We start from the raw sequence: 15,600 nt of genomic DNA on the forward strand, positions 1-15,600 counted from the left end.
CTCTCTGTTGCCCACGCTGGAGTGCAGTGGCATGATCTTGGCTCACTGCAACCTCTGCCTCCCAGGTTCAAGTGATTCTTCTGCCTCAGTCTCCTGAGTAGCTGGAATTACAGACATGTGCCACCACTCCTGACTTCTTGTATTTTTAGTAGAGACAGGTTTTCACCATGTTGGCCAGCCTGGTCTTGAGCTCCGGACATCAGATGATTCACCCGCCTCAGCCTCCCAAAGTGCTGGGATTACAGGCAAAGCCCGCCCGGGATGGTATTTTGATTCCTGATTTCCCTGATCAGAAATCTTTGTTCCTGGATTTATTCTCATGTTACTTTGCATCTCTGATTTTGTTTGCCATATTCTGCAAACGTGTTGTCTCCAGATAGTTTGAATGCTACCCAAAGGCTTGTCACCGTGCTGTGCACAAAATGGGACTTCAAGTGTTATGGAGGCCTGGCAGGGCTCATGTGTGTAACCCAGCATTTTGGGAGGCCAAGGTGGGCGGATCGCATGAGGGCAGGAGCTCAAGACCAGCCTGGTCAATGTGGTGATGCCTCGTCTCTGCTAAAAATACAAAAATTAGCTGGGCGTGGTGGCAGGCACTTGTAATCCCAGGTACTCTGGAGGGTGAGGCAGGAGAATCACCTGAACCAGGGAGGTGGAGGTTGCGGTGAGCTGAGATCGCACCACTGCAGTGCAGCCTGGGCCACAGAACTTAGACCTTGATCAATCAATCAATTAATCAATCAATAAATGTGTTCTGGGTTGTTTAATTATACTGTTGAAGGAGATTTGATAAGAAGGAGCACAATAAACATCATTGTGTTGCAGAATATTTAAGAGACCAAAGAGACCACTGGGTGAAACAGGAGGATTTTATGAAGGTGGCCACCGGCTCAACAAATTACCATCCCAAGACTGAGCCAAGGAGAAAGAAAATGGGGTACTTTTTATACATCCAGGATGACATAGCAGCTAACAGGTTTACAGAAGCCAGAACAAAGAACAGTTAATTAATTTCTAACATGTTTTGTGATGTATGTTATATTCGAGAAATAGCATTTTGAGAAACGCATTGTACATTCTTTGGGTGTTATCTTGCCCTGTGACCTTGCAGCTGGTCAGCAAGAAAAACAGGAGTCTTGAGATGCCTGAGAACTTTGCCGAGAATGTGGGAGACTAGAAAAGACAGGTTTTACAAGGAGTTAATTTTAAGTAGAGCTGGGGGTTAGGTTTTATATTAAACAGCACACAGCACAACAAAACTTATTATATAGCAACTACAAATTATAACGTTTTGCTTTTACTATTATTGCTATTATTTAACTCTTCTTCAATTGTGGTTATTTGGTGAATTTTAATACAGTACTTTAACAAACCTTTTCATAAAGTTGCTTTGGTTGTCAAAAAAATTTTGACCTTTCCTCCTATCAATAACTTCTTAAAAGTATAGCTCAAAAAGGTGTGTGTGGGCGGGGAGGGGCCCGGGGAGAGGGAGCTGCTAAGACATTATTGGAATCTTATTTGCCTCACGATCACGCAGAGACAGCTTATTCAGTTGGTAGATTATATAAACAGAACAGAGAATTAATAGTTACGGAATCTCATGAGTTAGATACAAACTTTCTCATACAATCCGCACGGTTACCCCAGAAGGTTAGAAATTGGGAAGAGAAGAGAAAGAGGGGGGAACTGAACTCTGGTTTCTACGGAAGCGGAACCAAGAATGATTTCTTTTCTTTTCTTTCTTTTTTTTTTTTTTTGAGACGGAGTTTCGCTCTTGTTACCCAGGCTGGAGTGCAATGGCGCGATCTCGGCTCACCTCCGCCTTCTGGGTTCAGGCAATTCTCCTGCCTCAGCCTCCTGAGTAGCTGGGATTACAGGCACGTGCCACCATGCCCAGCTAATTTTTTGTATTTTTAGTAGAGACGGGGTTTCACCATGTTGACCAGGATGGTCTCGATCTGTTGACCAGGATGGTCTCGATCTTTTGACCTCGTGATCCACCCGCCTCGGCCTCCCAAAGTGCTGGGATTACAGGCGTGAGCCACCACGCCGGGCCTCCAAGAATGATTTCTAAAGGCAGCTCCGCAGCCCGCTCGCCTCATCGGCTGGGGCCGCCAGATCTGGAAGTTTCGGGTTCCGTTCGCGCGACTGCACCTGCACAGACACCGGCAACGCCTAACCAGAGCAACACCTGCGTTCGTCTGGCAGGAATGAGCTTTGCACTGGGCGGGACTCGGGGCCCACCCCGTGCAGCGCAGCGCGGGCGATTTAAACTCCAGGCAGCTGGCGCCGGGAGCCCGACCGGAAGAGCCCTACCGGAAGCTCCTTGGCTCTGCCGTCCGTCTCCTGGTTTCTCTCATTGGACACGGCTGCGTTCGGCCGGCCAATGGCGAAGCGGCGCGCGGCTTCCCGGAAGTGGCCCCGCGGTAGGGGCAGGCCTGGGCTTCATCTGCGGGTGTGGGGTTCACGGCGTTGGTATTGGTGGCACTATGAGTTGCTTCGAGGGACAGATGGCCGAGTATCCAACCATCTCCATAGACCGCTTCGACAGGGAGAACCTGAGGGCCCGCGCCTACTTCCTGTCCCACTGCCACAAGGGTGAGTGAGTGCTGCGCGTCGCCAGCTCCCAGGGCGCGGGTGGCTGGAGAGAGGACGAGAGGGCCCGGCCGTGGAGCAAGGGCCTGCAGCCTGTGGGAGGCCATCGAGGGTGGGGCCAGCACACCTTGTCTCCGTCGGGCTCTTCAGCCTTTCAAAGGCTTCATCTATTTTCGGATCTGGGCATCGCGGCGTAACAGCGCCTGCCAGTTGCGCCCCGAGCCAGCTTGATCGGGCACTCCTAGTAGGTTCCCTTGGTAGCTCTGCTGGTGGCCGATGGTTAGAGATGGGCGAGGGTTAGTTCTTCTCCCAGAGCCTCGCCACCCTGTATAAAGAAAACAAGTTTCAGATCCGTTTGACCACACCCTGAAACATTGGTTAGCATGCAGGCACACTCAGACACACACAATTATGAAACAGCCCACCTGAGAACTCCATGAAGTACAGGCTCCCTGGCCTTTGGATGTTCTCTCAGCATGCAGTATAAAAGCTTTGCTCCCGTCTAGGATGGCGGGATTTTACCCTTCTAGATGGTGTCAGGCAACCAGAAGAGCAGCTATGATTTTACAGCTGGATCCTTTCACAGCTGGACCGATTTAGGGGATTAAGGTTAGAGTGTCTCTGTTAATCATAGGAGCTCGAGGCTGGATACTCCAGGCAGAGATTGGAGCAAATTTCACAACCGTTATTCATTTTCACTTCTATTATGCAAGTAAGTCACTAACTTTTACGAGTGAAAACAGTTTTAATGCTCATTGTGCTAATTAGCTCGTCCATTAGTATTAATTGGAGAAAATGATCAGTTGCATTGCTGGAGTTGCTGCCTCCGGCGGTGTCATAATACTGGAGCAGGATGCTCCCGCTACCCTGTGGAGTCAATCAGTGTAACAAACCCATCTGCACATGCACAATGGGAAAGTGTTTTAAAGTAAATTGCAGGTATCCAAACACTGCCTTTCCTCACAGGATTGGTGTGAAGGCCAACTATTGTCTTGTATGTAGAATCAATCACTTGGACTATAAATTGTTGAAATTACTACTTCTGGGAAATGTCTCTGCTTTTTTTCCACAAAGCCACCAGTGATTTCTCTTTAATGAGGAAAATCTGGACCTCCTCTGGTGTGTTGCCATATTAGCACCATGCACCTCTTTGAGCGTCTTTTTTTTTTTTTTGGAGACAAGGTCTCCCTTCGTTGCCCAGGCTGGAGTGCAGTGGCACGTGCTCTCTGTTCACTGCAGCTTTGACCTCCTGGGCTCAAAGGATCTTCCTATCTGAGCCTCCTGAATAGCTGGGACTACAGGAGTGAGTCACCATGCCCGGCTGATTTTTGTGTTTTTAGTACACACGGCGGTTTGCCATCTAGGTCAGGCTGGTCTCGAACTCCTGGCCATCAGGTGATCCATCCACCTTAGCCTCCCAAAGTGCTAGGATTACCAGCATGAGCCACCGTGCCTGGCAGATTTCTGGTTTTGTTTTTCATTGAGAATCCATTGCTGGACGAGGATGCCCCTATTTGTACTTTTTGTGTCGAGTCTCACCTGGAGTCCCTGAACTCAGAACGGGCTAGCCAGGATTAAAGTATACTTTAGAAGCTTGCACTTCATATTCAGGACTAGTGAGTTGGGAGAAATAATTCCTCTAAAGGAATTTGCGAAGTCACGACCATCAGTTTGTGCATTAAGGGAGAATGGACTCTGTTGCTGTTGAACAGTCCATAACAACTTTTTTTGTTCTCTAACCACATGTGGATCTGCTTACTCAACCAGCACATAAACTCATCAAGGGCCAGAAACTCAACTTCTGCTTTTGGAGGTTTCTAACATTGCCTTCTGTTGCCTTTTAAACTCTTTGGGACACAGGCTTCTTTAATTATGATATGGACTATCTCCATAAAATTCCTATGTCGAAGCCTTAACCCCCAAAGTGACTGTATTTGGGGCTGGGGCTTTTGGGAGGAAGTTAAATTTAAGTGAGGTCATACTGTGGCATCCTACTGGGATACGATTATTGCCCTTACAACAGGAGGAAGAGAAAGGGCACTCTGTCTTCATGCATCCGTACGAAGGAAAGCCATGTGAGTGCACAGTGAGAAGGTGGCTGTCTGTAAGTTAGGAAACATGCCCTTCCCAAAAGCCAAATCGTCCTGCACCTTGATCTTGGACTTCGCAGCTTCCTGAACTGTGAGAAATACTTTTCTGGTATATAAAGCAACCAAAACACTGCCTTTCTTCATAGGGTTGGTGTGAAGGCCAGCTATGGTATCTGTGGTATCTTGTTACAGCAGCTCGAGCAGGAGAAACCGTATGAACTCTTTTGCTAGAAAAAATGCATAAAAACCCATCCACATCACTTTTTTTTTTTCCTTTTCAAGACAGGGTTTTCTGTGTCGCCCATTGCTGGAGTGCAGTGGCAGGATCACAGCTCACTGCAGCCTCCACCTCCTGGACTCAAGTAATCCTCCCACCTCAGCAAACATTCCCACCTGAGTAGCTGGGTCTACAGGCATGCGCTGTCATGCCTGGCTAATTTTTGTATTTTTATAGAGATGGGGTTTCACCATGTTACCAAGGCTAGTATAGAACTTCTCGGGGGCAAGTGGTCCACCCGCCTTAGCCTCCCAAAGTGCTGGGATGACAAGTTTGAGGCACTGTCATCCAGCCCCACATCGTATTTTGATATAATTCAGAGTAGGCCATGGACCCACCTGATGCTTATTTGTGGGCCATCCGGAAGCCACTGCTGTGCTCAGGTGGGCTTTACTAAGTATCATCAGTAAGTTCTGGAAGATGAGAAGACACCTGAGACCCAAGGCCTGAGGCCTGAGACAGTGGCCCAGGGTTGGGGAAATCCCCCTGACGGGGCAACTTCAGATAATTCATTGTGGCCAAGGAAAAGGAAAACATCCCTGGAAAAGGAGACCCTGGGTGCAGGTCCAGCAGCACAAAGCAGACTCACCCAGTGCTTCTGACCACCAGTTGGAAGGGCCCTTGGGGTGGTGAGGAGGAGGGATCATGGTGACCATGTGGGGTGCTGCCTGCTTAGTTAGTCAGTGTGGGAGCATCGAGCAGAGTCCAGATCCAGCCTCCTCTTTGCTGTGGCAGAAACTTTGGAAACTCCAGTTATGGAGAGTCCTGCCCCCCGATACACCCATAGGCCCTAAAAGACTGGACCAGGTATACCTTGAGGGAATTCACCCACTGGGACACAGGTGGACTCTCCTGGAGGAATGTATCCAGTCAAGGGCTGCCCAGTGACGTGGGGTGACTGCTCTGTTTTCCCTAATGATAGTCTAATGATAGCCACACATAAATTGAGGATGTGCTTGTTTGTGGTGGTGCTGGTGGTAATTAGAACGGGTTTGGTTTAGCTAAACAATTTATCATTCTTGTTTGTTTTTGAGATGAAGTTGTACTCTGTGGCCCAGGCTGGAGTGCAGTGGTGTGATCTTGGCTCACTGCACCCTCTACCTCCCGTGTTCAAGTGATTGTCCTGCCTAGGCCTCCCAGGTAGCTGGGATTACAGGCACTTGCTACCATGCCCAGCTAATTTTTGTGTTTTTAGTAGAGATGGGGTTTCACCATGTTGGCCAGGTTGGTCTCAAACTTCTAACCTCGGATGATCCGCTCGCCTCAGCCTCCCAAAGTGCTGGGATTACAGGCATGAGCCACCACACCCAGCTGGTTTAATTAAACAAATAAGAAGTGTTTAGTCATTGTTGTCTAGGCCTTTACGTGCTAAAGATTCAGAATATATTGGAATGCATGACATACTTAGAGTACTAATCTCAGTGTTACTTTTCTATGCCTGTTAATGTGGAAGGCTATGGAGCAAGTCTTTGTGGATAGTAATATTTTCCTTTCAATCCATCATCACAGTAGGCTGAAAAAATGATGAAACACTTATTCTGCTCCTGAGTGATTTCCTAGCTGATTTCGTGGTCATGGGCTTGAATTTCTAGATAGACTGATTTAAGTGGCAGGAAGTGATTGGGTAACACAGAGGGAGGCTGGAAGGATGGTTGGATTGAAATGAAGTAGGAGAGTGGAGGGCTAGAAGCGTATCGCTTTCTTGTGTGGCTGCCCAAAGTGATTTTAAACTGCCCTATGATGCAGAGAATCACTCTTTTAAAATTGATCTCCATGGCTCAGAGACCGCCAGCCTGTCCTGTTCTCAGACGGATTCTTCACTTGCAGAAGACAGAGCCCATAGCCCATGTGAATCCATTCTTATAAAAGCAATCCTCATAGGTTTTTTTCTTAAAAGGAAGCTGAAAAAGTAGACAACTGTTTCCTCTGGGCCAAGTAATCCTCTGGAAAATAACATTTATGAATTTTGGTTCTTATGTTTTTAGATCACATGAAGGGATTAAGAGCCCCTGCCTTGAAAAGAAGGCTGGAGTGCAGGTAATTTATTTTTCTACGTGTGTGTGTGTGTGTGTGTGTGTGTGTGTGTGTGTTTTAGATGGAGTCTTGCTCTGTCACTGAGGCTAGAGTGCAGTGACATGATCTTGGCTCACTGCAACCTTCGTCTCCCAGGTTCAAGCTATTCTCCTGCCTCAGCCTCCTGAGTAGCTGGGATTACAGGCACCTGCACTGCACCCTCCTAATTTTTGTATTTTTAGTAGAGACGAGGTTTTACCATCTCAGCCAAGCCTCGCAAAGTGCTGGGATTACAGATGTGAACCACTGTGCCCAGCCATGTGTGGTTTTTTTGTGGGGGATGGAGTCTTGCTCTGTCACTGAGGTTGGAGTGCAATGGCACCGTCTTGGCTCACTGCAACCCTGTCTCCTGGGTTCAGGCAATTCCTCTGTCTCAGCCTCCTAAGTAGCTGGGACTACAGGCACATGCCACTACACCCAGCTAATTTTTGTATTTTTGGTAGAGATAGGGTTTCATCATGTTGAGTCAGGCTGGTCTTGAGCTCTCGACCTCAGGTGATCCACCCGCCTCAGCCTCCCAAAGTGCTGGGATTACAGGCATGAGCCACCGCACCCGGTCCCATGTGTGTGTTTTTAAGCAAACATTTTTTTGTGTGTGTGATGGAGTCTCACTCTGTAGCCCATGCTGGAGTGCAGTGACACAATCTCGGCTCACTGCAACAGGGTCCCATTTCAAGCAGTTCTCCTGCCTCAGCCTCCCAAATAGCTGGGATTACAAAGCAAACATTTTAATTAAGAGATAATATCTGTACAGAAAAGTACATACATCTAACGATAGTCTTTTTTTTTTCTTTTTTTTTTTTTTGAGACGGAGTTTCGCTCTTGTTACCCAGGCTGGAGTGCAATGGTGCGATCTCGGCTCACCGCAGCCTTCGCCTCCTGGGTTCAGGCAATTCTCCTGCCTCAGCCTCCTGAGTAGCTGGGATTACAGGCACGTGCCACCATGCCCAGCTAATTTTTTGTATTTTTAGTAGAGACCGGGTTTCACCTTGTTGACCAGGATGGTCTCAATCTCTCGACCTCGTGATCCACCTACCTCGGCCTCCCAAAGTGCCGGGATTACAGGCTTGAGCCACCGCGCCCGGCCTAACGATAGTCTTTTACAAAGTGAATGCATTTGTGTAGCTTCACTCAGATTAAGAAATAGAACAGTACCAATATCCCAGACCTTTGCTTCCTCCCCAGTCTTTCCCTCCTCCCAAAGATAACCTCTCTTCTGACTTTTATCATCATGGATTAGCTTTGGCTGTTTGTGAACTTTATATAAATGGAATCATACCAAATAAAGTCTTTTAAAAGAGATGGAGTTTTGCTATGTCGGCCAGGCTGATCTCGAACTCCTGGCCTCAAGCAATCTTCCTGCCTCAGCCTCCTGAAGGGCTGGAATTGCAGATGTGAGCCAGTGGCACCAGCCCCAAATAGGCTCTTTTATATTTGTTTTATTTTACCTAACATTATGTTTGTGTGATTCATCTATGCTGTTGGGTACAGCAGTAACTCATTCCTTGTTATTTGTGTAAGAGTAGGTGAGAGAGAATGGCTGCTCCATTGTAAAGGGTCATACAGTACCGGGTATTTTCTTAAAGCTGAACTATTAGATGCTTTTCTTGTAGCCACTGCCTAAATCTAAATTCCCAGTTCTCAAGATACGTATTTGTAAAGGGCCACTGGATGTCCGGTTTCTCTGCTAATCAATAGCACTAGTCTTTGTTCTTAATAATGATAGCTAATATTTATTGAATACTTACCATATCTGGGCACTGTGTATTTCTTAGTTCAATTCTTTTTTTTCTTTTTTTTTTTGGAGAGTCAGGGTGTTACCATGTTGCCCAGGCTGGGTTTAAACTCCTGGCTTCAAGTAATCTTCCCATTTTGGCCTCCCAAAGCACTGGGATTACAGACATGAGCCTCTGCACCTGGCCTATAATTTTTTATTTTTTATTTTATTTTTATTTATTTATTTATTTATTTATTTTTGCAACAGGGTCTTGCTCTGTCTCCCAGGCTGGAGTGCAGTGGCACGATCTCAACTTACTGCAGCTTCTGCCTTCTGGGTTCAAGTGATTCTCTTTCCTCAGCCACCCAAGTAGCTGGGATTAAAGTATACACCCATATACTTTCTGTACTTTTGGTAGAGAGAGGTTTTCACCATGTTGGCCAGGCTGGTCTCAAACTCCTGACCTCAAATAATTGGCCTGCCTCAGCCTCCCAAAGTGTTGGGATTACACGCGTTAGGCATCTCTATCTCTGTCTCTTTACGCCAGGCATGGTGGCTCAGGCTACTCATCCCAGCACTTTGGGAAGTGAAGTGGGAGGACAACTTGAGCCTGGGAGTTTGAAACTAGCCGGGATGACACAGGGAGACCTTTTCTCTACAGAAACTATGAAAAATTAGCCAGGTGTGGTGACGTGTGCTTTAGTCCCAGCTGCTCAGGCTCCTGAAGTGGGAGGATCACTTGCACTCCAGCCTGGGTGACAGAGCAAGCCCCCACTCCCCCACCAAAAAGTCTCTTTAGCATGCGTCCGTCAGGATAGCCAGAAGTGTTAAAATGGAGACCCAGGGTTAAAAAGTGTGTGTCCTAAGAGAAAGCCGTAAGGAAGATATGGTGCCTAGAGATCTAACCTCAAAAGCCACGCAGTAACTTCCACCACATTCTGTAGGAAAGGTCATTGCAGAAAACTGCCCAGGTTCAAGGGGAGGGAACATAGACCCCTCCGGTCAGTGGAGGAATTTTAATATCTATTTTGTAACGAGAGCATGTATGGATGGGGTATATCATTGTGTGACCATCTTTGGAAAATTCATTCTGCCATGGACTGTATTCCTAACCTCTAAATGATAACATTACATTTTAAAAGTTTAGTATGAAATTAATTTCTTTTCATTAAAAAAAAAGGCTGGGCTTGGTGGCTCACCCCTGTAATTTTATCACTTTGGGAGGTCGAGGCAGGCATATCACCCAAGGTCAGCCTGGCCAACATGGTGAAATCTCATCTCTACAAAAATACAAACATTGGCCAGGCATCATGGTACGCACCTGCAGTTCCAGCTAATCAGGAGGCTGAGACAGAAGAATCACTTGAACCTGGGAGGCAGAGATTACAGTGTGCCGAGATTGTGCCATTGCACTCCAGCCTGGGTGACAGAGACTCAGTCTCAAAAAAAAAAAATAGACATATAGAGTAAAAAGCAGAAGTTTCTGTTCCCAGCACACCTTTTCCAGAGGTAGCGTAATGTGTGGCGTTACCTTTCCAGGCACACCTGTCACATGCAAGCATGCATTTCTAAGTAACAGTGGTGACGGATGGTTGTTGGAGGAGGTCCAGGGAACACTGTACTTCCACTCATGCCTTGTGCTCCTGATGGCACTGAAATGGTGGGCATAGGTATGCTGGAAGTGACTCTCACAAATTCTGTGCCAGCATAATTTCTGAATTATTACAGAACACTGATGTATGATGAAATAGATTTCCGAGTCACAAAAATGGCTCATTTTGGATTGTATTGAAAGTGTTTTCTTTTTTCCTTTCAGCTTGAAAGTTTGCCTATACTGTTCACCTGTGACTAAGGAGTTACTGTTAACTAACCCGAAATACAGATTTTGGGAGAAACGAATTGTAAGTTTTCTTTTTTTTTTTTTTCTTCTTTTTGAGACAGGGTCTCGCTCTGTTGCTCAGGCTGGAGTGCAGTGGCCTGATCTCGCCTCGCTGCATTCTCTGCCGCCTTGGTTCAAGTGATTCTCCTGCCTCAGCCTCCCAAGTAGCTGGGACTACAGGTGCATGCCACCATGCCTGGCCAATTTTTTTGGATTTTTAGTAGAGATGAGGTTTCACTGTGTTAGCCAGGTTGGTCTCGATCTCCTGACCTGAGGATCTGCCTGCTTCGGCCTCCCAAAGTGCTGGGATTACATGTGTGAGCCACCGCGCTTGGCTGAATGGGTAACTTTCCATTTGGCAGAACAAAATGCATTTGTCTAATGTGAGGTAGTCAAGGGGAGAAAAAAGTCTGGTGTATAGAAAATGCAAAGTAGGCAGAAAAAGTCTGATTTTAACAGTAATTTCTATATATAGGAAAGGATTTAATTCTACCTTTGATCAAAAGACAAATTCTCAGTTTAAGTTAAAAAAAAAAATTAGACAAATCTGGCTGGGCACAGTGGCTCACGCCTGTAATCCCAGCACTTCTGGAGGCTGAGGTGGGCAGATCGCTTGAAGTCAGTTGGAGACCAGCCTGGCCAATAGGGTGAAACCCCATTTCTACTAAAAATAAAAAAAATTAGCTGGGTGTGGTGGAAGTGCCTGTAATCCCAGCTACTCGGTAGGCTGAGGCAGGAGAATTGCTTGAACCTGGGAGGCAGAGGTTGCAGTGAGAGGAGCTGAGATCACACCGTTGTACTCCAGCCTGGATGACAGAGCGAGACTCCATCTCCAAAAAAAAAAAAAAAAAGATTAGACAAATACATCAGTATTAGTCTACAAGAGACATAAATAAAACAAGGATAAATATAGGTTGAAAAATAAAACTTGGGGGGAAGGAAAAGGGGAAAAAATCACTAAGCAATTAGAAGCCAAAAGTGCCGGAGTGGCAGTTTTTATATCAGAGAAAGTAGACGGTAAAAGAAGCTAGGGTGGAGGAGGGTGTTACCCACGGGTCATACGGACGTATGCGCAGTTGACAAAACAGCCTCCAGCTGAAGTCGAAACTGTGAGACCCTGTCACCCAGTGCTTAATATGAGGAGAACCGTAGTAAACAGAATGTGAGTTCATTATGTGGAGTAGGTCTTAAATCTTTGTGGGAGTTGGGAGAGCAGTTTGTCCCAAGTGTCACAAAGAGTCTGCTTTTTTTTTTTTTTGAGACAGTCTCACTCTGTCACCCAGGCTGGAGTGCGGTGGCGTGATCTCTGCTCACTGCAACCTCTGCCTAACAGGTTCAAGCAATTCTCCTGCCTCAGTCTCCCTAGTAGCTAGGCTTAGAGGCCTGCATCACCACGCCTCGCTAATTTTTGTATTTTTTTTTTTTTTTAGTAGAGATGAACTTTTGCCATGTTGGCCAGGCTGGTCTTTAAGAACTGCTAACCTCAGGTAGTCCGCCCGCCTTTGCCTCCCAAAGTGCTGGGATTACAGGTGTGAGCCACTGCCCCTGGCCTCTGTTTGTTGTTGAATTGCTTGTAGCTGTCAAGACCAGCACTTCCCCCCGCCCACATTTGGGCAAGCTGACGTAAAGGCCTCTGCCCGCCTTAGCACTGTGAAGATTAAACCAGGCATACCCAGGCCCACCCTGAACCACACTGGAAAGGGTTGCTTGCTCCTACTCTTTCTCAAGCCGCAGGAGACACTTCTGTCTCCAGCTTAGGGACTACACTGCCCTCCCCGAAAGTGCTGTCATGTGACAGAGGCTTTCTTCTCATCCTCTCAGTGTGTGTATGTGCACACACATATGTGCACATGTGTTTTCATGCTTGGTATCGTCCTCACTACCTGACCTTTGATTGGGAAGGGGGTCTCCCTCCCTCTGCAGAGCAGTCACAACAGCAAGGCTGTCCCGCTTGTCTCTGGCATTTGGCTGGAAGTTGCTACTACTCACCCTGGCCAGCAGTCAGGAAGGAAAGCTGGAAGAGAAACGGAGGAGAGCAGAGACAAATTGGAATGCACAATGGCCCACTGAGCCTGGGAGGACAGCCGGAAACCCCCTTCTGTCTCCCACTTCCTCCAGCCTCAATAGCACGGGTCTCCTGCTTTGGCTCTGAGGCACCTGGACCTGCCCCAGGACTCGGAAGCTTCACAGAGGCGCACCTAGCAGAAGCTGGCATGGCTGTGGCCCTGCCCAAGTCTCTGAGTTAAGCCAGAAGGTCAACAGTGCTGGTACCATTTCTGGTGCCCTTCAGAGCACTAAAAGTATCCTGCTAGTTCACGTCTGCTGTCTGAATGTTTCTTTTGGGCAACAACATGGAAAGGGTTTCTAGCAGATAGTTCCAGCATAGATGAGTTGGCATGGTACAAGGCCACCGCAGAATCAGGGCGAGAAATAGGAAATCAACAGTTGTCACTGGAGAGCTTAACACGCTCCTCCGAGATGCTGAAAAAAGGAGGAGGCAGGGAATAAGTGAAGATGCAGAAAACGTATAAATGTGGACAGATAAACAGAACTTTATACTCAGTGGAGAAGACAATACTTTGGGGTATCCATGGCATTTACAGAAACTGACCATGTCCTGTGTCACAAAAGAATGCGGTGATACTGGAGATCAGAAACAGAGGGACAGCTAAAATGTTCCCAGACACATGGAAACTAAATGGGTACAATAACTAACCCTTAGGTTAAAAAGGAAATTGTACAATAAATAAAACGTAATATGTAGAACTGACGTGGCCAGGCTTGGGGGGCTCACGTGTTAATCCTAGCACTTCAGGAGGCTGGGGTGGGAAGATCGTGTGAATCTAGGAGTTTGAAACCAGCCTGGGCAACACAGCAAGTCCCCATGTCTTTAAAAAACAAAAACCTTAAAAATTAGCCTGGTATGGTAGTGTGTGCCTGTAGTCTCAGCCACTCAGAAGGCTGAGGCAGAAAAATCACTTGAGCCGAGAAGTTTGAGGATACAGCAAGCCGTGATTGCACCACTGCACTCCAGGCTGGCTAACACAGAGCGTGTCTCAAAAAAAAGAGGAGGCTGGCGCTGTGGCTCACGCCTGTAATCCCAACACTTTGGGAGGCCGAGGCGGGTTGATCATGATGTTAGGAGTTTGAGATCAGCCTGGCCAACATGGTGAAACCCCGTCTCTACTAAAAATACAAAACTTAACCAGGCGTGGTGGCAGGTGCCTGGTATTAACCAGCTACTCAGGAGGCTGAGGCAGGAGAATCACTTCAGCCCAGCAGGTGGAGATTGCAGTGAGCTGATATGGCACCGTTGCACTCCAGCCTGGCTGACAGAGCAAGACTCCGTCTCGATGGTAGGGAGGGGAAGGAGCTGATGGACAGTGGAAATGTGGCGTGTCACTGTGTGAAACATAGCTAAATTTGCACGTGAAGGTAAATTGATAGCCTTAAATTGATATATTAGAAAAGAGGCTGGGCACTGTGGCTCATGCCTGTAATCCCAGTGCTTTGGGAGGCCAAGGCAAGCGGATCACCTGAGGTCAGGAGTTTGAGACCAGCTTGGCCAATATGGCGAAACTTCATCTCTATTAAAAATAGAAAAATTTGCCGGGCATGGTGGTAGTCACCTGTAGCAGCTGTTTGGTATGCTGAGGCAGGAAATTTGTTTGAATCCGGGAGGTGGAGGTTGCAGCGAGCTGAGATTATGCCACTGCACCCCAGCCTGGAAGACAGAGCGAGATTCCATCTCAAAAGTAAATGAAAGAAATCTTCAACTCAGTAAGATTGAATTGGAAGAACAAAGCAAACCTAAGGAAAGAAAGAATAAAGGTAAAAGCAGCGGTTTAAGGTATACAGACTAACCACTACAGTAGAAAATAAAAGAGGATTAACAAAATTAAAAGCTGGTTCTGGAAAGAGCAATTTCTGCCAAGATTGATTTTTTTTTTTTTTTTTTTTTTTTAATTAAATGGAGTGTCCCTCTGTCTCCCAGCCTGGAGTGTAGTGGCGTGATCTCAGCTTACTGCAACCTCTACCTCCTGGGTTCAGGTGATTCTTCTCACTTGGCCTCCCAAGTAGCTAGGATTAAAGGTGCCCACCACCACACCAGGCTAATGTTTGTAATTTTAGTAGAGACGAAATTTTACCATGTTGGCTAGGCTGGTCTCGAACTCCTGACCTCAAGTGATCTACCATCCTTGACCTCCCCAAGTGCTGGGATTACAGGTGTGAGCCACCGTGCCTGGCCTGACTTTTTTTTTTTTTTTTCCCAGCAAAAATGCATATAACAATACAGAAGAATACAAAGGAAAAATAACTACTAACACAGCAATCCCGTTTTTTTACAAAATTAAATATGCTAGTCTATTTGATAATTTAGACAAAGTAGATAAATATCTGGAAAAATAGAAAAATACAAAGCTGAGGCAAGAAGAGTAGGAAACTTGAGTACATCAGTAACCATTACAGAACTGTAAACAAGGGTCAGGTGTTGGAGACTCATGCCTGTTGTCCCAGCACTTTGGGAGGCGGAGGCAGGCCGATCATCTGAGATCAGGAGTTTGAGACCAGCCTGGCCAACTTGGTGAAATCCCATCTCTACTAAAAATACAAAAATTAGCTGGCACCTGTAATCCCAGCCACTCAGGAGCCTGAGGCAGGCGAATCACTTGAACCCGGGAGGCAGAGGTTGCAGTGAGCCAAGATCGTGCCCCTGTACTTCAGCCTGGGTGACAAAGAAATGTAAACAATTATCAAGGATTTTATTTTTTAAAAAGCCTCTGGTCCAGATGGTTTTATAGGTGCATTTTACCAAATGTTCAAAAAAGAAATAATCCATATATTAGATGAGTTGTTGTAGGAAATGATAGAAAGATAAGCAGCTTAACTTTGGTAGCCAAAGAGATGACGCATATACCTATAATCCCAGCACTGTGGGAGGCCAAGGCGGAAGGATTGCTTGAACCGA

The 15,600-nt window shown here is 46.7% G+C and overlaps 1 protein-coding gene across 10 annotated transcripts in view; it reads left to right on the plus strand.

Moving 5' to 3' along the window:
* Positions 1 to 2,341: 2,341 nt before the first annotated feature.
* DCLRE1C (DNA cross-link repair 1C) overlaps positions 2,342 to 15,600 on the plus strand; it is a 37,466-nt gene continuing 24,207 nt past the window's right edge. For 2 of the 10 annotated variants that reach the window (XM_074404997.1, XM_074405000.1), the window contains exon 1: positions 2,513 to 2,598. Coding sequence is in view for 6 of the 10 variants with exons in the window: in XM_074404994.1 (XP_074261095.1) it covers positions 2,387 to 2,598; positions 10,569 to 10,653 (297 nt within the window). In the remaining 4 variants the exon portion in view is untranslated. Of the gene's footprint in view, positions 2,599 to 4,618; positions 4,671 to 6,947; positions 7,000 to 10,568; positions 10,654 to 15,600 lie in introns of those variants that run through there. The other 8 variants (XM_074404996.1, XM_074404992.1, XM_074404993.1 and 5 more) reach the window with 8 other exon arrangements.

Source organism: Saimiri boliviensis, chromosome 8 (genome assembly GCF_048565385.1).
Source record: "Saimiri boliviensis isolate mSaiBol1 chromosome 8, mSaiBol1.pri, whole genome shotgun sequence".
In the NCBI taxonomy this organism is placed as follows: domain Eukaryota; kingdom Metazoa; phylum Chordata; class Mammalia; order Primates; family Cebidae; genus Saimiri; species Saimiri boliviensis.